Source organism: Embiotoca jacksoni, unplaced genomic scaffold (genome assembly GCF_022577435.1).
Source record: "Embiotoca jacksoni isolate LCO1_2020_lvr unplaced genomic scaffold, fEmbJac1.0.p SCAF_75, whole genome shotgun sequence".
NCBI classification, from domain to species: domain Eukaryota; kingdom Metazoa; phylum Chordata; class Actinopteri; family Embiotocidae; genus Embiotoca; species Embiotoca jacksoni.
In genome coordinates, this window is record NW_027185431.1 from 439,878 (window position 1) to 463,064 (window position 23,187).

The following is a 23,187-nucleotide window of genomic DNA, read 5'->3' on the forward strand; positions in this document are numbered from 1 at the left end:
CTGACTTCAACCTGCTGCTGCCCTTATATACTTCAAACGTTCAGTCTTTTCTGACTGACAGGAAGTGACCGTTTCACTTTTCAAAATAAAAGACGCAAACATTAATTTCTGCATTTGAACTAGCGACATGTCAGAAATAATGAAAAATCATACTAATATCAGTTCTATAACGGAACAGTTTTCAACATTAAAAAAAAAAAAAATCACATTACAGTGAATGTTCAGAAGTTTTTTTATGTCATAAAAAATTGCCATCAATCATCACATTGTTCCCTAAATAATAATTAGTGTTTGATTAAAGGCTTTTTGACCGTGAAATATTTTGATAATGAAACTTATTCAACATACAACTGAATAAGATGAAATATATCATATAAGCAATAATGGACAACACATTTACCGGCTGTTTACCGGCGGATAATTACCGGATCCAGTCTCCGTTAAGTTATTGTTAAAGTTGGTGAAGTTGGACGTAGGAGGATCGCCGCCATTGTTCCCGCCATTATCCCGCCATTGTTCCCGCCATTATCCCGCCATTGTTCCCGCCATTGTTCCCGCCATTATCCCGCCATTGTTCCCGCCATTATCCCGCCATTGTTCCCGCCATTATCCCGCCATTGTTCCCGCCATTGTTCCCGCCATTATCCCGCCATTGTTCCCGCCGGTCATCAGAGCGCACAGACCAGTTCACCGACATGTTGAGTGACTTTAAGGTGTTAAAGTGACTTCGAGGATCTTCGAGTCTTTTCAACCGTTTTCTCTTGTTTGTGTTTTCACCGCTGCGCTGATTCTTCTTTGCGGCAGGAAGTGACGCAGCTGCTGCTCTGCTGCCCCCCAGCGGCCGCCGGAGACACTGCAGCTCTCCATGTTAAATAGCGGCTTCGCAGACAACACAGCGGGAAGTAACGAAGTACTTTTACTAGAGTACTGCAGTACTTTAATATTCCATTTTAATTGGTGTTGTTGACTTCATGTACTTGTACTGCTGACACTGTGACTTTGTGTACTTGTACTGCTGATATTGGTACTATGTGTACTTGTACTGCTTGTACTGCTGATACTGGTACTGTGTACTTGTACTGCTTGTACTTCTGATACTGGTACTATGTGTACTTGTACTGCTGACACTGTGACACTGATAGTAATAATAAATCATGGCTACCTCATGTCCTTCATATATTTATTGTATGTACAGTTTATATGAACATGTTTCTTTAAGTCTTGAACACGTCATATTTTACAGTTTGTCGTCCACGCTGACGTCAGAGCTCTGAAACAGGAAGTTGAATTAATACTACGAGCTTTTCCTAGTTGTGACTCTGAGCTGCACGTGAACGAACAGGAAGAAAACAACAAAAACAAATAACAATAAAAGGTGCTCAGGTCCTAATAAATAAACAACAGAAAAGCGGAGACGAACAGAAACACGTGTTTTCCTCGGTCTGTGCACGAGGTCAAGTGTCCTGACGGTGGGACCGGAGAGACACGAGGTCAAGTGTCCTGACGGTGGGACCGGAGAGACACGAGGTCAAGTGTCCTGACGGTGGGACCGGAGAGACACGAGGTCAAGTGTCCTGACGGTGGGACCGGAGAGACACGAGGTCAAGTGTCCTGACGGTGGGACCGGAGAGACACGAGGTCAAGTGTCCTGACGGTGGGACCGGAGAGACACGAGGTCAAGTGTCCTGACGGTGGGACCGGAGAGACACGAGGTCAACTGTCCTGACGGTGGGACCGGAGAGACACGAGGTCAAGTGTCCTGACGGTGGGACCGGAGAGACACGAGGTCAAGTGTCCTGACGGTGGGACCGGAGAGACACGAGGTCAAGTGTCCTGACGGTGGGACCGGAGAGACACGAGGTCAAGTGTCCTGGCGGTGGGACCGGAGAGACACGAGGTCAAGTGTCCTGACGGTGGGACCGGAGAGACACGAGGTCAACTGTCCTGACGGTGGGACCGGAGAGACACGAGGTCAAGTGTCCTGACGGTGGGACCGGAGAGACACGAGGTCAACACAAATGTCCTCGGACAACAAAACACATCAGCCTGAAGTGACAGGCTAACAAGAGCTAGCAGGCTAGCAGGAAGTCAGCTGATCACATCCTTGCGTTTCCTGTCGATCTGATTCCGGTGAACGGGGCTGTGAGGGTTTAAATAAAAAAGACTTCTACATTTTTATAATAAAACCACTGCAAACTTTGTTTTCACCATTTTCACTGGCTTTGTGCTTCACTTTCTCCTTGTGCTCCATACAGAGACTGAGCTAGCCTGCTAACAGGCTGTTAGCCTACCAGGTAAAAACTACAGGACAGGAAACGAACAGGCTAATGGCTAATGGCTGGTAGCAGGCTAGCAGGCTAGCGGGCTGCCGTCAGGACATGATGCCGAACACGGGGTTGTGTCGGCAGATGCTCGGCCCGATCTCATCGTAGTCTTTCTTCGAGTGACACACCTGGAAAAACTCCGGCTGCAGACACAAACACATAGCAACAACAACAACAAACAAAGTGTAAACAACAACAAACAGTGTAAACAATAACAAACAGTGTAAATAATAACAAACAGTGTAAACAACCAATAACAACAGCAAACAAACAGAAAGACATCAACCATAAACAACAACAGAAAACAGACAATAAAAACAAGCAATAACCAAACAGACAGAAGTAACAACAAACAAACAACAAACAAAAGTGTTGTATTAAAGCAACATCTGTTTATACAGTGTGTTTATGTTTATCATTGTGAGGACATTTATTCAGGGCGGGGCTTAAAGGACCTGCAGGTTCTGGGATGTATTTAGCTAAATATGGTCCTCACAAGAACAGAAAGAGAAGTGTGTGTGTGTGTGTGTGTGTCTGTCTGTCTGTCTGTCTGTCTGTCTGTGTGTGTGTGTGTGTGTGTGTGTGTATTGTGTGTGTGTGTGTGTGTGTGTGTGTGTGTGTGTGTGTATATTGTGTGTGTGTATTGTGTGTGTGTGGTTACCGTGGACGCCAACATGGAGCCTCCAAACCAGACGGCGTAGCGCTGCATGTGATGTGTGACCACCTGAACCTCCATCGGCTTCGGCTGCAAAACAAACACAGAAAGACGTCTGCATAAAGTATCAGTCAGGTGACCGCTGACCTCACTTTTACATTACATTATTACATTATTACATTACATTACATTACATTATTACATTATTACATTACATTACATTACATTACATTATTACATTATTACATTACATTACATTACATTACATTACATTACATTACATTTCATTTATCTGACTCTTTTATCCAAAGCGACTTACAATAAGTTCATTTCAACCATGAGGGTACAAAACCAGAACAACAAGAATCAAGAAAATATATTTTCTTCCAGAAAGCCAAACTACAAAGTTCTATCAGTAAGTTCTATTTTAAGATACTAAAGTTCTACTGTTCAAGGTAAAGGAGGAGGAGGAGGAGAAGGAGGAGGTGGTGTGTTTTTAGTTTGTGGTGGAAGATGTTCAGAGTGTCTGCTGTCCTGATGTCGGTGGAGCTCATTTTACCATTTAGGAGCCAGGACTGCAAACAGTCATGATTTTGTAGAGTGTTTAACTCAGTGAGGAGCAACAAGCTGATTGGTGGATTTTACCAACCAAACAAATCGTCTGTTCAACGACGTATCATAAAATTATGAACACGTCTTTGGTTAAAGCTGAAATAATTTTAAAGGTCTTCACAGAACTTTGAGTTTTGGATTCTGTCTCGTTTTGTCCACCAGGTGGCAGCAGAACAACCTGTAGCCGTCTGACCAACATCCTCCAATCAGAGAGCAGCAAATCCTTCAGTCTGATTATTTGACCTCACTGGGTTTAATGTTCATGTGATTTGTTGCTCTGACCTTGATGCGACCTCCGCTCAGCTCCTCGCTCAGCTTCAGCCGGGCGTCCACCGCTCTCTTCACGTCTCTCTGCAGCCGCCGGCCGAAGTCCCGGAACATGGTGGATCCTCCGGAGAGCACGATGTTCTGACACAAACACACACACAGCTTCACTGGGAGAACCCCTGAACACCAGAACCGGGTCAGAACCCCAGAGCAGGTCTCTGAAGGAATGAGACATCCGACACCACAACATATCTGAGTCACCTTGTAGAGCGGTCGCCTCACGTCGATTGGACAGCTCTGGATGACCTCATCAACGACATCAGAGATGGGCTGCATGAAGTCCGGGTTCGCAAACTGGAAAACACCGTTACTGGTTACTGGTTCTGGTTCTGGATATATCGGAGGAACCAAAATGAGTAGCTGAAAGAGGCCACAGCACGACATTACCTCGGGGTGGAAGAAGATCTCCGGGCCCAGGAAGCGCTCGTAGCCGACGTCGATGTGGAACGAACTCCGACTCACCGCGTTTACGCCGCGGTGCTGTTTGACCCACTTCACCGGGTCAGAGTCGTACTTACAGAACTCCTTCACGATGTCCGGACAGATGTAGCAGTACCGCTCCTACACACACACAGGTACACACACAGGTATACACACACACACACACACACACACACACACACACAAAGATACACGCAGGTACACACACACATAGACACACACAAACACACACAGAGGAGGTGATGTAGAGGAGGAGGTGATGAGGAGGTGATGAGGAGGAGGAGGACCTGGTACCTTGACAGCCTTGGCGGTCTCCAGCGACTGCTCCGGAGGAATCCCCACCTCTCGATCTCTGAGCAGCTGTTGGATGAAGAAGGTGATGTCCCGCCCTGCGATGGGGATGTGTTTGATACAGCTGCCAATCACGTATCCCTCCGCCTGTGACAGACAGCCACAGGGACCAATCAGTGAGCAGAGAGCCTCCCCTCCCCTGCCAGCATGTTAAAGGTGTGTGTGTCTCACCACAGGGATAGCGTGTGTGACTCCGTCTCCACTGTCAATCACGATGCCGGTCAGAGTCCTCTGTCCCACCTGACGGGACGTCCAAGACGCCGCCAGCGCCAGAACCGCCTGGTGGAGGACACATCACTTCAGAGGGTCCACAGGCCTCCTCTAGGACCACCTGTCTGTGTCTCACCTGTCTGTATCCCACCTGTCTGTCTTTCACCTGTCTGTCTCACCTGTCTGTGTCTCACCTGTACAGCGATGTAGAGTCCAGGTATGTTGAAGGTCTCGAACATGATCTCAGCCAGGTACTCCCTGTTCTCTGGAGTGTTGAGAGGAGGTTCTGTCTGCACACACACACACACACACACACACACACACACACACACACACACACATATCAAGGAGCTATAGAACCTCGTTAAGGACCTCTAGAACCTCATGAAGGACCTCTAAAACCTCATCAAGGACCTCTAGAATATCATTAAGTACCTCTAGAACCTTATGAAGGACCACTAGAATCTCATTAAGGACCTGTAGAACCTCATCAAGGACTTGTAGAACCTCGTTAAGGACCTCTAGAACCTCATGAAGGACCTCTAGAACCTCATCAAGGACCTATAGAGCCTCATGGAGGACCTGTAGAACCTCATGAAGGACCTCTAGAATCTCGTTAAGGACCTCTAGAACCTCATGAAGGACCACTAGAATCTCGTTAAGGACCTCTAGAACCTCATCAGTCTGGATGTTAAAGTCACCCAGAAGGACAAGTGGAGGACCATTTTCTGGGACGTTTGACAGGAGGACGTCTAATTCGTCCAATAAATCTCCCAAAGGACCTGGAGGACGGTAGAGGACAACAATGTTTAATTGTACCGGATGATTAACTGTCACAGCATGAAACTCAAGCGACAGTGAGGTAGGAAGTGGAAGTGGGTAAAGAGAAAACCTCCATTTAGGGAGATGAGTAGACCTGTACCCCCCCCTCCCCACAACCTCATTAAGGACCTCTAGAATCTAATCAAGGACCTCTAGAATCTCATGAAGGACCTCCAGAATCTCGTTAAGGACCTCTAGAATCTCGTTAAGGACCTCTAGAATCTAATCAAGGACCTCTAGAACCTCATCAAGGACCTCTAGAATATCATGAAGGACCTCTAGAATCTCGTTAAGGACCTCTAAAACCTCATTAAGGACCTCTAGAACCTCATGAAGGACCTCTAGAACTTCGGTATTAATCAGTGTGTGTTTTGTACCATGAGGAAGCTGTGGTCTTCAGGTTCTGCTCGCAGGTATTTGAAGATGACCTGCTCCATGAACTTCTCCATCAAATCCCAGTCCTCCACCATCCCGTGACGGATTGGCCACTGGACACGGAACCACACGGAACCACACGGAACCACACAGAACCACAGGACAGAGAAGAACAGGAACCAGACGAATGTTTGCTCAGTGGAACCAAAACTAATTTAATCTGTATCCTAACATAATTTTATTTAACCTGGACAAACCCTCCCCCCTCCCCCTACCTTGGTAGCATAGTTAGGTTTATCGACAGCTTCGTCTCCGATGTAGAAGTCGAGGTCATCGACTCCTCGTACGAGCCTTCTCTGAGCCTGCTCTCCCACGCTGGCGGACTCCCTGATGGCGATGCCTGGTGACACGTCAGAAACACCAACATGTATGACCCATGATCACTCGGACACGTCTGACACTCTCCCCCTTGCTTTATGGAAGGGAGTGTGAGGTCAAAGGTCACAAAGGCTATTGTTGTTGTTGATGTTGTTGTCTGTGTGTTGTTGTTGTGTCTGATGTTGTGTTTGTTGTGTTTGATGTTGTTGTTGTGTTTGATGTTGTTTTTGATGTTGTTGTGTTTGTTGTTGTGTCTGATGTGTTTGTTGTTGTTGTATTTGATGTTGTTGTGTTCTATGTTGTTTTTGATGTTGTTGTGTTTGATGTTGTGTTTGTTGTTGTGTCTGATGTTGTGTTTGTTGTTGTTGTATTTGATGTTGCATTTGATGTTGTAGTGTTTGTTGTTGATATTCTTGTTGTGTTTGATGTTGTATTTGATGTTGTTGTGTTTTTTGTTGATGTTGTTGTTGTGTTTGATGCTGTTGTACTTGATGTTGTGTTTGGCGTTGTTGTGTTTGATGTTGTGTTTGATGTTGTTATTGTTGTGTTTCATGTTGTTGTACTTGATTTTGTGTTTGTTGTTGTTGGTTTGATGTTGTTGTGTTTGATGTTGTATTTGATGTTGTTGTGTTTGATGTTGTGTTTGATGTTGTTGTTGTGTTTGATGTTGTGTTTGTTTTTGTTATTGTTGTGTTTCATGTTGTTGTACTTGATGTTGTGTTTGTTGTTGTTGGTTTATGTTGTTGTTGTGTTTGATGTTGTCGTACTTGATGTTGTTTGTTGTTGTTATTGTTGTGTTTGATGTTGTTGTGTTTGATGTTGTGTTTGATGTTGATGTTGTGTTTGATGTTGTTGTGTTTGATGTTGTTATACTTGATGTTGTATTTGTTGTTGTGTTTGATGTTGTGTTTGTTGTTGTTATTGTTGTGTGTCATGTTGTTGTACTTGATGTTGTGTTTGTTGTTGTTGGTTTGATGTTGTTGTGTTTGATGTTGTCGTACTTGATGTTGTGTTTGTTGTTGTTATTGTTGTGTTTGATGTTGTTGTACATGATGTTGTGTTTGTTGTTGTGTTTGTTGTTGTTGTGTTTGAAGTTGTGCTTGTTGTTGCATTTGATGTTGTACTTCATGTGTTTGTTTGTTTGATGTTGTTTGTTGTTGTGTTTGTGTTGTACTTGATGTTGTGTTTGTTGTTGTGTTTGATGTTGTGTTTGTTGTTGTGTTTATTGTTGTTGTTTTATGTTGTGTTTGATGTTGTTGTACTTTATGTTGTGTTTGTTGTTATTGTTGTGTTTGTTCTTGTCTTTGATGTTGTGTTTGTTGCTGTTATTGTTGTGTTTCATGTTGTACTTGACGTTGTTTGGTGTGTTTGTTGTTGTTGGTTTGATGTTGTGTTTGATGTTGTGTTTGTTGTTGTTATTGTTGTGTTTGATGTTGCTGTACTTGATGTTGTGTTTGTTGTTGTTGTGTTTGTTGTTGTGTTTGATGTTGTGCTTCATGTGTTTGTTTATGTGTTTGATGTTGTGTTTGTTGTGTTTGATGTTGTACTTTATGTTGTGTTTGTTGTTGTGTTTGTTGTTGTGTTTAATGTTGTGTTTGATGTTGTTGTGTTTGATGTTGTACTTTATGTTGTTTGATGTTGTATTTTATGTTGTGTTTGATGTTGTGTTTGATGTTTTTGTACTTAATGTTGTGTTTGTTGTTGTGTTTGATGTTGTATTTTATGTTGTGTTTGTTGTTGATGTTCTTGTTGTCTTTGTTGTTGTTGTGTTTGATGTTGTTGTTGTGTGTGTTGTTGTTGTTGTTGTGTGCGATGCTTACAGGATGGAATGATGAACTGCGGCTCCGTGTTCCCAGCGTATCCGATCTTTGTGTACCTGCAAGGGGACAGAACTCTGTGAGATGTCTTGAGGTCTGGACTCTGGAGGTTCGTCGCCATGGTAACCGATGCTGCAGAACCAACCTGCTCTAGTTCAACATAACAGATGGAAACATCCAAACCAGAGTCCTGAACCTAATCAAGATCACAACTTGGGTTTTGTTCTGTGGTTTGTCCCGAGGAGATCACTGATGTGTGTGTGTGTGTGTGTGTGTGTGTGTGTGTGTGTGTGTGTGTGTGTGTGTGTGTGTGTATGTGTGTGTGTGTGTGTGTGTGTGTGTGTGTGTGTGTGTGTGTGTGTGTGTGCAGCAGCTGCTCTACTTCCTGCAGCTGTTGTCCTACATTCACACATTCAGACCAGAATAGATCCAGAACCCTCCCTCAGGACTGATCAGGTCCTGGACCCCCACAAATACACACACACACACACACACACACACACACACACACACACACACACACACACACAGTCAGATCAATAATTCAGTGATCTGTTGATGTTCCTGAATCTGTGAACTGTTCCTTTAAAATGACCAAAACAACACACACGCTGTGACGTCATGTGTTTGTAACCAGCATCATGTATGTAGAGTGCAGGCTGTGTGTGTGTGTGTGTGTGTGTGTGTGTGTGTGTGTGTGTGTGTGTGTGTGTCCTCACCCAGTCCCGCAGTCTATCACGCAGGGGGGCAGCTGCTGCAGGGACATGTTGCGGTGCTGCTCGGTCCGGCCCGCAGAGCGGTCGGTGTTCGGTGGCGGGGAGCGGGTCGGTGCGTGTGTGTCCGCGGTGTGTATGTGCGTGCGTGTGTGTGTGTGTGTGTTTGTGTGTGTATGTTTCTCTCTCTCTCTGACAGACCAGTTCCGGGTCGGAGGGAAAGATGGAGAAAATAGAAACACATGTGACGGCAACCGGAGTGTTCAGGATGCGTTCACGTGACGTCAGCTGCACTGTAAACACCGGCGTCTGAAAACACAGCTCCGTTCTGCCTACAGGCGGCGCCACAACAACATGTGACGAAAGGACAACATGCACACCGCTGACGTCATAAAACAACAACAATATAAACAACAACAGTAAGAGGCGGGCTCTGATTGGTCGATTTAAACATGTCAACAACAGAAGTGCTGCAGAAATAAAGTTTGTTGAAGAGCAGCTCATCATGTGACCGCAGAGGAAGTCCAGCAGGTGGCGCCAAAACACACAACAACACAGCTGCTTTTAAAGTTCAGCATGTTACCATGGAAACAAACTGTCACTTCCTGACGAACAACCAGTCAATAATACTACTGATACTGTTACTGCTGGCAGTAGTAATACTACACCTAACAGTACTGCAGTACTGGTATTACTTTAAAGGATGCAGTAACTGCTGGGTTCTACAGCAGTATACTACGAATACTTCATTATACTTATCACAAGTACTATACTACTACTAACAGTATGAACCACAATACTTCTACTACTGCTGACTGCAGTAATACTTCAGCTACATGAAGTATTCATTGTACCATTAGTACTAGAAGTACTCCTACTGATAACAATAATAATGATTTTAATACAACTCCTGTTAATACTGCTGATAGTACTAATACTTCTACTACAAGTACTAGTGCCATTAAAATGATTATATTACTAATAATAACATTAGAATACTTGTACAAGTACAACTACTACTGTCAGTAGTGCTGGTAATACTACTGCAGATACTGTGAACTCTGGAGTACTTTCACTACTACCACTGCAGTACTATTAATACTTCTGTTATCATTTATGATACTAATACTCTAGTGGTATTACTACAGGTACTACTGTCGATCATTACAATCCAATCATTCAAACTTTGTCACATGCACGGGCACTACGGACCTTCATCATCCTCCTCCTCCTCACCCGGAGAGGAGGGGGCGTGGCCACTGGCTCCGCGAGTGAGTGTAAGTGTGTGAGCAGCACGTGCAGTCCGAGAGGAGACCTGTTCCCGCTCTGAGTCTCCAGATGAATGTTTCTTTGATGGATTATTGATCATCACAGCTGCACGTGTCGGTGTCGACGTCATGCTGGATCAGACACGGAGCTCGTGATCGTTTGAACCCGGAAACTTTGACTTTTAACTGTTTGAATTCTACAGTGGCGTCACTTTGTTTACTCTCAGCTGACCTATTGATGATCAGTATTTCCTGATCCAGCTGATCAGCAGGATGAAGATGGTTTTTAGCTGAGAGGCACCTGTGACAGCCGAACTGCTGACGTCACCAGGTGTTCCCGGAGGGATGATTATTGGCTGCAGGAGCAGAGCGCGGCAGTGACGTACGGTGGCCTGCAGGGGGCGATGGCCGCCGCCTACAGCAGCCGCCACATCGTAGAGGATTACCTGCACTACAAGCTGCTCAATAGGGGCGTGGCCTGGCGTTTCCCACCACCGCCACACAGACCGGGTGGTCAGCGCAGGCGCACTGAAGCTTCATCACCACCATCATGGAGATCTGAGGATGAATCCTTGCCAGGTAGGAGGTGCACTGTGTTGCCATGGTAATGGTGGGAGTGGTCTAGCCTACTTGAGTCACTCCTCATGATGTCACTGCTCCCAGCGCAGTGACATCAGGAAGAATAGATGGATGACATCACTGTTTTCTGCTCCTTCTGTAATGACATCATCCCGTCATGTCCCTCCCACTTCCTCCCAGCTGTTGTGATGTCACATTGTAATGACATCATCTGTCTCCTCCCAGGCCCCTGGTTGGCCCCGCCACCGCTGCAGGTCGTGCTGCGGAGCGCCGGCGATGAGCTGGAGCGGCGTTACCATGACGACCTGTCGGACCAGGTGTCTCGGCTGTGCGGGGACGGGGACGGCGGCGGTGGCGCGGCGCTGCGACGCAGCCTGACGGCGATCAGGGAGGAGCTGTTTGTCGACGGGGTGAACTGGGGACGCATCGTGGCCATGATGGAGGTGGGCGGAGCTCTGAGCGCCGAGCTGGCGAGGACAGGTGAGCCGGGTCGGGTGGACGACGTCGCCGGCTGGATGGAGGAGAGTCTGGACGGAGCGGAGCTCCGAGGATGGATCCAAGACAACGGAGGATGGGTGGGTGGTGTCTCCTTGTCTCCTTGTCTCCTTGTCTCCTTGTCTCCGTCCTCCTCGTTCATCCTCCTCAGACCTACAGACAGTTTTCTGGTCTCAGAGGGTCCCTGAGAACGTAGTTCCTCTACAGTGATCCGGTCCCTGAGAACGTAGTTCCTCCACAGTGATCCGGTCCCTGAGAACGTAGTTCCTCTACAGTGATCCGGTCCCTGAGAACGTAGTTCCTCCACAGTGATCCGGTCCCTGAGAACGTAGTTCCTCTACAGTGATCCGGTCCCTGAGAACGTAGTTCCTCCACAGTGATCCGGTCCCTGAGAACGTAGTTCCTCCACAGTGATCCGGTCCCTGAGAATGTAGTTCCTCCACAGTGATCCGGTCCCTGAGAACGTAGTTCCTCCACAGTGATCCGGTCCCTGAGAACGTAGTTCCTCCACAGTGATACGGTCCCTGAGAACGTAGTTCCTCCATAGTGATCCGGTCCCTGAGGGCCTTAATGGAGGTAGTTCTGAAAGGAACACCAGGACCCGGTTCTGGGTTAAAGAGGTCTCTGCAGGTCCTCCTACAGGAGGACCTCCAGGGCAGGATGTCCTTGTAGGGGTTCTGGTCTACAAAGAGGTTCCACACACACACAGGTTCAGTGATGCAGAGTATTTTGGTTTGAATGCAAATGAAATGTAAAGTGTAGAAAATCCCTAAAACTCTGAAGACTGTGTGTGTGTGTGTGTGTGTGTGTGTGTGTGTGTTGTGTGTGTGTGTGTGTGTGTGTGTGTGTGTGTGTGTGTGTGTTGTGTGTGTGTGTTGTGTGTGTGTGTGTGTGTGTCTGTGTTGTGTGTGTGTGTGTGTGTGTGTGTGTGTTGTGTGTGTGTGTGTGTGTGTTGTGTGTGTGTGTGTGTGTGTGTGTGTGTGTGTTGAGTGTGTGTGTGTGTGTGTGTGTTGTGTGTGTGTGTGTTGTGTGTGTGTGTTGTGTGTGTGTGTGTGTCTGTGTTGTGTGTGTGTTGTGTGTGTGTGTGTGTGTGTGTGTGTGTGTGTTGTGTGTGTGTTGTGTGTGTGTGTGTGTGTGTGTGTGTGTGTGTGCAGTGTGTGTGTGTTGTGTGTGTGTCGCGTGTGTGTGTGTGTAGTGTGTGTGTGTGTGTGTGTGTCGTGTGTGTGTTTTGTGTGTGTGTGTTTTGTGTGTGTGTGTGTGTGTGTGTGTGTGTGTGTGTGTGTGTGTGTGTGTGTGAGAAAGAGGGGGGGATTTAGAAACGAGGTTGACATCTTTGTCAAATGTTTAAATGATTCAGTGAAAAATGAAAAATAAACATTAAAGAACAGAACCAGACTCCCTTTGAAAAACGTCTGATTTAAGAGCAGCTGTGAGTTAACTGTTCTGCTCCAAAACTTAACTGGTAACTTTGGACCAGCTGGTTAGTAACCGGTTTATTAAATATATTTAATATATATAGTTAACTCGGGTTAAACAGCCGACCTTCCTTTGAAATACGTCTCATTAAAACCTGGATCATCACTGCTGCTTCATTCCAAACCTCCACTGAGAAAACCTCAATTTTATCACCAAAGCACCGCCTGGGTGTCCATTCCAGATAATTAACAGTTAACAAACACAGTCATGTGAGTTATTTTCTGCACTCTGATTGGCCCACGAAAGATGCAGCAGCTCCTGTCACAGACATGTGGCTGAAAATCATGAGAAATTTAAACAGAGTCTGGTTGTAGTGAGAGAGGCTTTTACTTTCTATTTATATTCTCTCCTGTGGTTTCCTGCTGTTTAATCTGCTGCCTGATAAGACGTGTGTGTGTGTGTGTGTGTGTGTGTGTGTGTGTGTGTGTGTGTGTGTGTGTGTGTGTGTGTGGTATTACCTAGAAGTATCTTTCTTTCCAGGTAATCAGTGTGGTTGAGTTTCCGCCTCAGGCTTCAAATCAGCTGACAGACTGTTTCTGTAGAAAACACACACACACACACACTCTCTCTCTTCAGTTGTTCAAGTCCTTCGTGTGTGTGTGTGTGTGTGTGTGTGTGTGTGTGTGTGTGTGTGTGTGTGTGTGTGTGTGTGTGTTGTAGCTTTAAGAACAGCTCAGCTGCTTTCTCAGAACTTTGTGATAAAATTTTCCACCGAGACGTTGAGGCAGAAACAGAAACGATGATTTGGATGAAGCCGTCAGTTCCTTGTCTTCTTCATCTTCCTCGTCTTCATCACTCCAACCTGCAGTGACTTTTACATTTCAGTCTATGTGAAATAAAACTGAATAAAACCAAATGAAACTGAGCTCACACCCTGAAACACGTGGGGGACATGATGAGGATGAGGAGGGTCCGAGACGAAGGATGAAGCACAAAGAGTCTGATGGTGTTTGTTGTGCTCCCCCCTAGTGGACGAACACAGCAAACACCTATTATATTATATAATAAATAGAAATAAAAGCAGATAGAAAACATGAAGGAGCTGGACTGGAGCCCTGCGGAGCCCTCAAGTGATGGTCCACCTGTGGAGGATGCTATGGTAACGTGTCTGGATGTGGGAGGAGCCAGCTGATGAGTTTTCAGTTTGTTCTGCTGATAAAAGAATCTATCGGTATAAAACTACTTCATGTCTGAACACCAAGTTTATTTATCAGAAGAAGAAACTTTCAAACTGATCCGTTTCCTGTCACTCTCATTTCCCAGGATGCCTTCGTGGAGCTCTACGAGTCCAGACCAGCCAGGTTCTGGTCCCTGAGGACCGTGTTTGGACTGGTTGCACTGGGAGCAGCTGGGATCACACTGGGAGCCCTGTTCACCCATAAATAAATAAACCCTGTTGGTCTGGTCCAGTCCAACCAGAACCAGCGTCCAACCAGAACCAGCAGCCAATCAGAACCAGTGTCCAACCAGAACCAGCACCCAATCAGAACCAGCATCCAACCAGAACCAGCGTCCAACCAGAACCAGCTTCCAACCAGAGCCAGTATCCAACCAGAACCAGTGTCCAATCAGAACCAGTGTCCAACCAGAACCAGTGTCCAACCAGAGCCAGTATCCAACCAGAACCAGTGTCCAACCAGAACCAGTGTCCAACCAGAACCAGCTTCCAACCAGAGCCAGTATCCAACCAGAACCAGTGTCCAACCAGAGCCAGTATCCAACCAGAACCAGTGTCCAACCAGAACCAGCTTCCAACCAGAGCCAGTATCCAACCAGAACCAGTGTCCAATCAGAACCAGTGTCCAACCAGAACCAGTGTCCAACCACAGCCAGTATCCAACCAGAGCCAGTATCCAACCAGAACCAGTGTCCAACCAGAACCAGCGTCCAACCAGAGCCAGTGTCCAACCAGAACCAGTGTCCAATCAGAACCAGTGTCCAACCAGAACCAGCGGCCAATCAGAACCAGCGTCTAACCAGAACCAGTGTCCAACCAGAACCAGCGGCCAATCAGAACCAGCGTCCAACCAGAACCAGTGTCCAACCAGAACCAGCGGTCAATCAGAACCAGCGTCCAACCAGAACCAGTGTCCAACCAGAACCAGTGCTAAGCTTGTGCTAAGCTAGGCCAACAGTTTCCCTTGGCCTCCAGTCTTTGAGGATGAACACACACCAGAACTACTGACTATAACAGGTCTCCCATGTGACCCCGATGACACCAACGAAGAAGAAGAGTTTCACCATCATCACTGATGGTTTGTTTCCTCTCAGCTGGATTTAAAATCTGATTTCCTTCGTCCACCCTGTGAGAACGAACTTCTGAAATGTTTTTAAAGAGGCTCTGAGCTCCTGGATGTTGTTTTATGTGAATGATTGACAGACAGCGAGAACATTGTTTCTGTAAATAAAACAATTAAAGATGTAGTTTTTATAACGATTGTACCATAAACTGAAGAGTTATTGTTGTTGATACATTCAGATTTAATAAAAAATGAGTCTTGTTAAAATCTATTTTTATTGTTGTTGCTTCGTTGAGACGATGCTGATGTTCTTAAAACATTAAAGAAATGAGAATAAAACACTGGAAAGAAATCATCAGGATGTTTTATTGGTTGTTTGAACAGCACATTTACAAAAGTCTGGATGAGTCTCAGGAAATCTACTTCGTCTCTGTGGAAAAGCTCCGGCCAGCCTGCTCCGACTCGACATGATGGCAGTGAACGCATCACGAGGAGGTTTCCTGTGACCACCTGCTTTCTCTTAAAATACTAAATTTCCCAGAATCCACAGGGGCGCCCTGGAATAAACATGTCGGACTTGTAAGGTGTAATCTGTTTGAGTCTGTTGTGAGCGCCCCCTGCAGGCTGAAACATCTATAAATCCGTTCATTTAACAATAAAATTCATCTTTGTACAGATTCTTTTAAAGTCTTACAGCAGGACTCTTTTACGTGTCTATAAAATAACTTGCGTAGTCTTTAGTAACGCAGCGAGGACAGGCAGGTACGGCAGGTAATGAGTGCCCCTCCCCCTCCCTCACTTCTGGAATGATTTTAAAACTCTCCACATAAAAACAGTCAAAACTACTTTAAAAACACTTTGAATTGTTAAATTGAAGATTTTTTTATTTGATTTATGTAACATTAATAATTATTTGCATCTTGTCCTGAACTGATAAAAATAACAGTTGAAATCAAATTTTGCATCTTTTTTTTGTGTAAATAAATAAATCTGAGTCACAGCTGCAGTGATGGATGTTCACCAGTAGGGGGCAGAAAACACTCAGGAACACAGGACATTTATACCATTACATGTTTGGAGGATTTGCGGTCTTGTTTATGTCCACACTCGTGCAGCAGTGATGTCATCCATGTTGCCACGGTGACTATCAGATTGTCAGAGACCATGAAACTCGTCCAGAACCGAACACACCTCGTCTCTCTGTGGTAAAAGTTTGAACCATCGGAGGTAGCCGAATAGCTCCAGTGCATGTCAATCACCCACAGGCCCCTCCCACCTCCAGAGCAGCTGTCCAATCCCTGCACCAACTCCTCCCTTTCTGGTGGACAGCCAATGAAAAAGAAGACTTTGAGACTCGCAGGCCAATCACACATCAGGCTGCTGTCAGCTCTTTCTTGACCCCGCCCCTTCCTGTCCCTCTTCTTCTGTGGTGGTCGGTTCGACTCAAGCGAGGCGAGTTACGACGAAGACCTGAGAGACGACGTGATGATGTTATGCTGCCTCTCCCTCTGGTTCCTCTCCCTCTGGTTCCTCTCTCTTCTCCTCCTCCTCCCCCTTCTCCCCGTCCTCCCCCTCCCCCTCTTCATCTTCCTCTCCTCCACCTGCCTCCCCCCCCCACTCCATCTTCCTCTCTGTCTCCTCCTCCTCTCTTTCTGCTGCCTCTCCCTCTGTCTCCCCCTGCTGGCAGCTCTCTGCAGCATCAACCTCCCTGCAGCTCGTGTCTTTACCAGAGTCCTGGTCCTGGTCCTGGTTCTGGTTCAGGTCCTCTTCCCGTCCCTGGTCTGGACTCTGATCCTGTTCCAGTTTCTGGTCCAGACCCTCATCTTGTTCCGGATCCAGTCCCTGGTCGAGACCCTGATCCTGGTCCAGTCCCTGGTTCAGGTCCTCTTCCAGTCCCTGGTCTGGACCCTGATCCTGTTCCTGATCCAGTTCCTGGTCCAGACCCAGATGTGGTTCAGATTTACTCTCTGCCTCTGTAGCTGGCTCCAGTACCTGGTCCTGGTCCTGATCCAGATCCTGATACTGGTCTTGTTCCAGTTCCTGGTTGAGGTCCTGGTCCAGGTCCTGATGTGGTTTAGATACACTTTCTCTCTTTGTACCTGGCTCCAGTACCTGGTCCTGGTCCAGTCCTTGGTCTGGTTCTTTGTCCTGGACTTTGTCCAATCCCTGGTCCCGACCCTGATCCTGGTCCCCACCCTGATCCTGGTTCAGGTCCTGGTCCTCCTGTGGTCCAGGTTTAAATGGTGTCTGTGGATCCAACGAGTCTAAAGCCGTGGGCTGCGAGGGGAGAGACTCCTTCCTGCCCAGACCTGTGGACGGAGAGACGGACAGGTGAGTTGGACGGTATGTGTGTGTGTGTGTGTGTGTGTGTGTGTGTGTGTGTGTGTGTGTGTGTGTGTGTGTGTACCTGCAGGGGTCAGAACCAGCGCCTGCAGGATGTCGGACAGAGAGACGATGCCGATGATGCGAGACTCTTCATCAACGACGACCAGCCGGTGAACCTGTGGACACGTTTAAAATCACTCGGATGAGTCTCAGATGGGACTCAGGTGAGACTCAGATGAGACTCAGGTGGGACTCAGGTGGGACTCAGGTGGGACTCAGGTGGGACTCAGGTGGGACTCAGGTGGGACTCAGGTGGGACTCAGGTGGGACTCAGGTGAGACTCAGGTGGGACTCAGATGAGACTCAGGTGAGACTCAGGTGGGACTCAGGTGGGACTCAGGTGAGACTCAGGTGGGACTCAGGTGAGACTCAGGTGGGACTCAGGTGGGACTCAGGTGGGACTCAGATGAGACTCAGGTGGGACTCAGGTGGGACTCAGGTGGGACTCAGGTGAGACTCAGGTGAGACTCAGGTGAGACTCAGGTGGGACTCAGGTGGGACTCAGGTGAGACTCAGGTGAGACTCAGGTGGGACTCAGGTGGGACTCAGGTGAGACTCAGGTGGGACTCAGGTGAGACTCAGGTGGGACTCAGGTGGGACTCAGGTGGGACTCAGATGAGACTCAGGTGGGACTCAGGTGGGACTCAGGTGGGACTCAGGTGAGACTCAGGTGAGACTCAGGTGAGACTCAGGTGGGACTCAGGTGGGACTCAGGTGAGACTCAGGTGGGACTCAGGTGAGACTCAGGTGGGACTCAGGTGGGACTCAGGTGGGACTCAGGTGGGACTCAGATGAGACTCAGGTGAGACTCAGGTGGGACTCAGGTGGGACTCAGGTGAGACTCAGGTGGGACTCAGGTGAGACTCAGGTGGGACTCAGGTGGGACTCAGGTGGGACTCAGGTGGGACTCAGATGAGACTCAGGTGGGACTCAGGTGGGACTCAGGTGGGACTCAGGTGGGACTCAGGTGGGACTCAGGTGGGACTCAGGTGGGACTCAGGTGAGACTCAGGTGGGACTCAGGTGAGACTCAGGTGGGACTCAGATGAGACTCAGGTGAGACTCAGGTGGGACTCAGGTGGGACTCAGGTGAGACTCAGGTGGGACTCAGGTGAGACTCAGGTGGGACTCAGGTGGGACTCAGGTGGGACTCAGGTGGGACTCAGATGAGACTCAGGTGGGACTCAGGTGGGACTCAGGTGGGACTCAGGTGAGACTCAGGTGAGACTCAGGTGGGACTCAGATGAGACTCAGGTGGGACTCAGGTGGGACTCAGGTGAGACTCAGGTGAGACTCAGGTGGGACTCAGATGAGACTCAGGTGGGACTCAGGTGGGACTCAGGTGAGACTCAGGTGGGACTCAGGTGAGACTCAGGTGGGACTCAGATGAGACTCAGGTGAGACTCAGGTGAGACTCAGGTGGGACTCAGGTGGGACTCAGGTGAGACTCAGATGAGACTCAGGTGAGACTCAGGTGGGACTCAGGTGGGACTCAGGTGAGACTCAGGTGAGACTCAGGTGGGACTCAGATGAGACTCAGGTGAGACTCAGGTGAGACTCAGGTGGGACTCAGGTGGGACTCAGGTGGGACTCAGGTGGGACTCAGATGAGACTCAGGTGGGACTCAGGTGGGACTCAGGTGAGACTCAGGTGAGACTCAGGTGGGACTCAGGTGGGACTCAGGTGAGACTCAGGTGAGACTCAGGTGGGACTCAGATGAGACTCAGGTGAGACTCAGGTGGGACTCAGGTGAGACTCAGGTGGGACTCAGGTGGGACTCAGGTGAGACTCAGGTGAGACTCAGGTGAGACTCAGGTGGGACTCAGGTGGGACTCAGGTGAGACTCAGGTGAGACTCAGGTGGGACTCAGATGAGACTCAGGTGAGACTCAGGTGGGACTCAGGTGAGACTCAGGTGGGACTCAGGTGAGACTCAGGTGGGACTCAGGTGGGACTCAGGTGGGACTCAGGTGGGACTCAGGTGAGACTCAGGTGGGACTCAGGTGGGACTCAGGTGAGACTCAGGTGGGACTCAGGTGGGACTCAGGTGGGACTCAGATGAGATTGGGATGATTCAAACGTTGTCAGTCAGCTGATCGACGGTGTCCGTTACCTCGGCCTTCACGATTCGGTCCACGATGGTCTCCAGAGTCTCCAGTTTGTTGCACTTCATGACTCCCTCGAAGTACTGCGAGCGGTGGCGCAGCGCCTGCGTGACCGTCACATCCAGGTTGTTGTAGGTCTTCTCTGCTGCCAGGTTCTGTGAACACAGATTCACACTCAGCACCATAAACACACCTCACACCTGCACCGGTGTCTGCGCCGCCCGCCGTACTCACGATGACGTCGAACTTGGAGTAGATGTCCACCACTTTACCTGCGAACACAGACAGGACGACAACACGTCAGCACACGCTTCACTCTGAGCGGTCTGCACACGTGTGTGGCGAAGCGGCGCTTGGTTACCTTTGTGGTCGACCACGGGCAGGGCGGAGACACGGCGGTGCGTGAACACCGACAGCGCCGTGATGAGCGGCGTGTCAGGGTGGATGTAGGCGATGTTGGCGTACGTTCCCACACCGAGCTCCTCCAGAGTCTGCTTCATGAAGGCCGGCATGGGCATCTCACACACCTGACACACACACACACACACACACACACACACACACACACACACACACACACACACACACACACACCCCGGACAAGTTTTGTAATATGAATGAACACTGGTGTAAGGAGCAGTCTGTCCACCAGGGGGAGCACTGTAGTTTCTGTACAAAGTGCATCACATTCTCAAAAGACAAATAAATTGGAGACTTTAACTTGTGATTCAGAGTAAAAGCTGATTATCAATCATCAGTATTTGATTATGTTTGTCAATGAAAAACTGATTAATATTTGAAGTTATTGACCTCACTATGTAAAGCACTCCGAGATGGCAATATAAATAAAACCGGTTATAAACAGGAAGTGTGATGTTGCCATGGAGACGGTGAGTTGTGCTATGGACTCACAAAGAGCTGCAGGAACTTGAGAATCCTCTTGTGTGTCAGGATGTAGAGAGCGTTCCCGCTGACCGGGTCGATGACGGGGAGGCGATGGATCTTGTTCTTTATCAGCGAGTACACCGCTTCAAATATACTGGTGGTGGTGGTGGTGTGTGTGTGTGGGGGGGGTATTGATGAATGCAGGAAAACAGAAATATGTTCAGTAAAGTCCTTGTTTTCCTTCCTCATCTTATTTTCAGCAGATAATAAATTATTCATTGATGCCTGTAAATTTAACGCTGTATAAAACACACATTTTATATTTAATATTTTTTTTTACTGTTATTTAATTGCTTTTTATTATTTAATTATTATTTCATTGCTTTCCTGTATGCTGCTGTAGCGAAAAAAAATTCCCCTTGGGGATTAATAAAGTAACTACCTAACCTAACCGAACCTAACACACATAGGTACCTGGCATCAGGTGAGATATGGACCAGAGGTTTGAAGGTCTCCTGCAGGTACAGCTCTGTCAACATGGACATACGTGTTATCTACAGGTTCATATGATCTCTGATGTCATCGTGTTACAGCTGCTGATTGTCAATAAATATTGATCCAATAATAACAACAGTTCGTACCTCTCCACGTCTCAATCTTGTGTTCCTCCAGCTCGTAGATCTGCACCTGACGGAGACACACACACACCTTAACTCACACACACCTTAACTCACACACACCTTAACTCACACACACCTTAACTCAGACTGCAGCTGAGTTGATTCATCTGAAGAAAGTTAAGAAGTTAAAATCAAATATGAGCATTTCATAAATAGTGTTACTTGACGTGTGTGTGTGTGTGTGTGTGTGCACGCGTGTGTGTGTGCATGTGTGTATGTTACCATGGGGGATTTGTAGTATCTGGTCAGGATGTTGATGAAGTCTGTGATGGTCAACATTCCTGAAACAAAAACAGAGTTTCGACGGATAAAGACTCTGATGGAGTCCCCACATGGACAGACAGGTCAACACACTCTGATGGAGTCCCCACATGGACAGACGGGTCAACACACTCTGATGGAGTCCGCACATGGACAGACGGGTCAACACACTCAGATGGAGGCACCACATGGACAGACGGGTCAACACACACTGATGGAGGCACCACATGGACAGACAGGTCAACACACTCTGATGGCGTACCCACATGGACAGACGGGTCAACACACTCTGATGGAGTCCCCACATGGACAGACGGGTCTACACACTCTGATGGAGTCCCCACACGGACAGACGGGTCGACACACTCTGATGGAGTCCCCACACAGACATACTGGTCGACACACTCTGATGGAGTCCCCGTATGGACAGACGGGTCAACACACTCTGATGGAGTCCCCACATGGACAGACGGGTCGACACACTCTGATGGAGTCCCCACACAGACATACTGGTCGACACACTCTGATGGAGTCCCCACACAGACATACTAGTCGACACACTCTGATGGAGTCCCCGTATGGACAGACGGGTCAACACACTCTGATGGAGTCCCCACACGGACATACAGGTCGACACACTCTGATGGAGTCCCCACACGGACAGACAGGTCAACACACTGATGGCGTCCCCACACGGACAGACGGGTCAACACACTCTGATGGCGTCCCCACACGGACAGACGGCTCAACACACTCTGATGGCGTCCCCACACGGACAGACGGGTCAACACACTCTGATGGAGTCCCCACACGGACAGACGGGTCAACACACTGATGGAGTCCCCACATGGACAGACGGGTCAACACACTGATGGAGTCCCCACATGGACAGACGGGTCAACACACTCTGATGGCGTCCCCACATGGACAGACGAGTCAACACTGATGGAGTCCCCACATGGACAGACGGGTCAACACACTCTAATGGAGTCCCCACATGGATAGACGGGTCAACACACTCTGATGGAGTCCCCACATGGACAGACGGGTCAACACACTCTGATGGAGTCCCCACATGGACAGACGGGTCAACACACTCTGATGGAGTCCGCACATGGACAGACGGGTCAACACACTCTGATGGAGTCCCCACATGGACAGACGGGTCAACACACTCTGATGCAGTCCCCACATGGACAGACGGGTCAACACACTCTGATGGCGTCCCCACACGGACAGACAGGTCGACACACTCTGATGGAGTCCCCACACGGACATACTAGTCGACACACTCTGATGGAGTCCCCGTATGGACAGACGGGTCAACACACTCTGATGGAGTCCCCACACGGACATACAGGTCGACACACTCTGATGGAGTCCCCACACGGACAGACAGGTCAACACACTGATGGCGTCCCCACACGGACAGACGGGTCAACACACTCTGATGGCGTCCCCACACGGACAGACGGCTCAACACACTCTGATGGCGTCCCCACACGGACAGACGGGTCAACACACTCTGATGGAGTCCCCACATGGACAGACAGGTCAACACACTCTGATGGAGTCCCCACATGGACAGACGGGTCAACACACTCTGATGGAGTCCGCACATGGACAGACGGGTCAACACACTCAGATGGAGGCACCACATGGACAGACGGGTCAACACACACTGATGGAGGCACCACATGGACAGACAGGTCAACACACTCTGATGGCGTACCCACATGGACAGACGGGTCAACACACTCTGATGGAGTCCCCACATGGACAGACGGGTC

The 23,187-nt window shown here is 48.2% G+C and overlaps 3 protein-coding genes across 3 annotated transcripts in view; 1 reads left to right on the top strand and 2 right to left on the bottom strand.

Moving 5' to 3' along the window:
• Positions 1-1,166: 1,166 nt before the first annotated feature.
• Positions 1,167-9,399, bottom strand: actr3b (actin related protein 3B). The gene is made up of 12 exons (XM_069177607.1): positions 9,032-9,399; positions 8,316-8,371; positions 6,393-6,517; positions 6,120-6,230; positions 5,115-5,210; positions 4,882-4,989; positions 4,654-4,797; positions 4,306-4,479; positions 4,120-4,212; positions 3,874-3,999; positions 2,986-3,069; positions 1,167-2,467 (listed from the first exon to the last, which is right to left on the bottom strand). Exons 1-12 carry the CDS (start codon positions 9,076-9,078, stop codon positions 2,372-2,374), a joined length of 1,260 nt encoding a protein of 419 aa, XP_069033708.1. The 5' UTR covers positions 9,079-9,399; the 3' UTR covers positions 1,167-2,371.
• A 611-nt stretch (positions 9,400-10,010) lies between these two features.
• On the top strand, positions 10,011-14,238 carry LOC138215452 (apoptosis regulator Bcl-2-like). Its single transcript, XM_069177619.1, has 3 exons — positions 10,011-10,872; positions 11,098-11,447; positions 14,107-14,238. The coding sequence occupies exons 1-3, from the start codon at positions 10,698-10,700 to the stop codon at positions 14,227-14,229; spliced, it is 648 nt and encodes a 215-aa protein (XP_069033720.1). The 5' UTR covers positions 10,011-10,697; the 3' UTR covers positions 14,230-14,238.
• A 2,096-nt stretch (positions 14,239-16,334) lies between these two features.
• LOC138215425 (uncharacterized) overlaps positions 16,335-23,187 on the bottom strand; it is a 27,288-nt gene continuing 20,435 nt past the window's right edge. The window contains exons 11-20 of the mRNA XM_069177563.1: positions 21,359-21,417; positions 21,098-21,143; positions 20,931-20,985; positions 20,484-20,610; positions 19,933-20,098; positions 19,806-19,843; positions 19,580-19,726; positions 17,491-17,584; positions 16,702-17,392; positions 16,335-16,401 (exon numbers count right to left, since the gene is read on the bottom strand). Of these exons, the coding sequence (XP_069033664.1) occupies positions 16,335-16,401; positions 16,702-17,392; positions 17,491-17,584; positions 19,580-19,726; positions 19,806-19,843; positions 19,933-20,098; positions 20,484-20,610; positions 20,931-20,985; positions 21,098-21,143; positions 21,359-21,417 (1,490 nt within the window). The remainder of the gene's footprint in view (positions 16,402-16,701; positions 17,393-17,490; positions 17,585-19,579; positions 19,727-19,805; positions 19,844-19,932; positions 20,099-20,483; positions 20,611-20,930; positions 20,986-21,097; positions 21,144-21,358; positions 21,418-23,187) is intronic.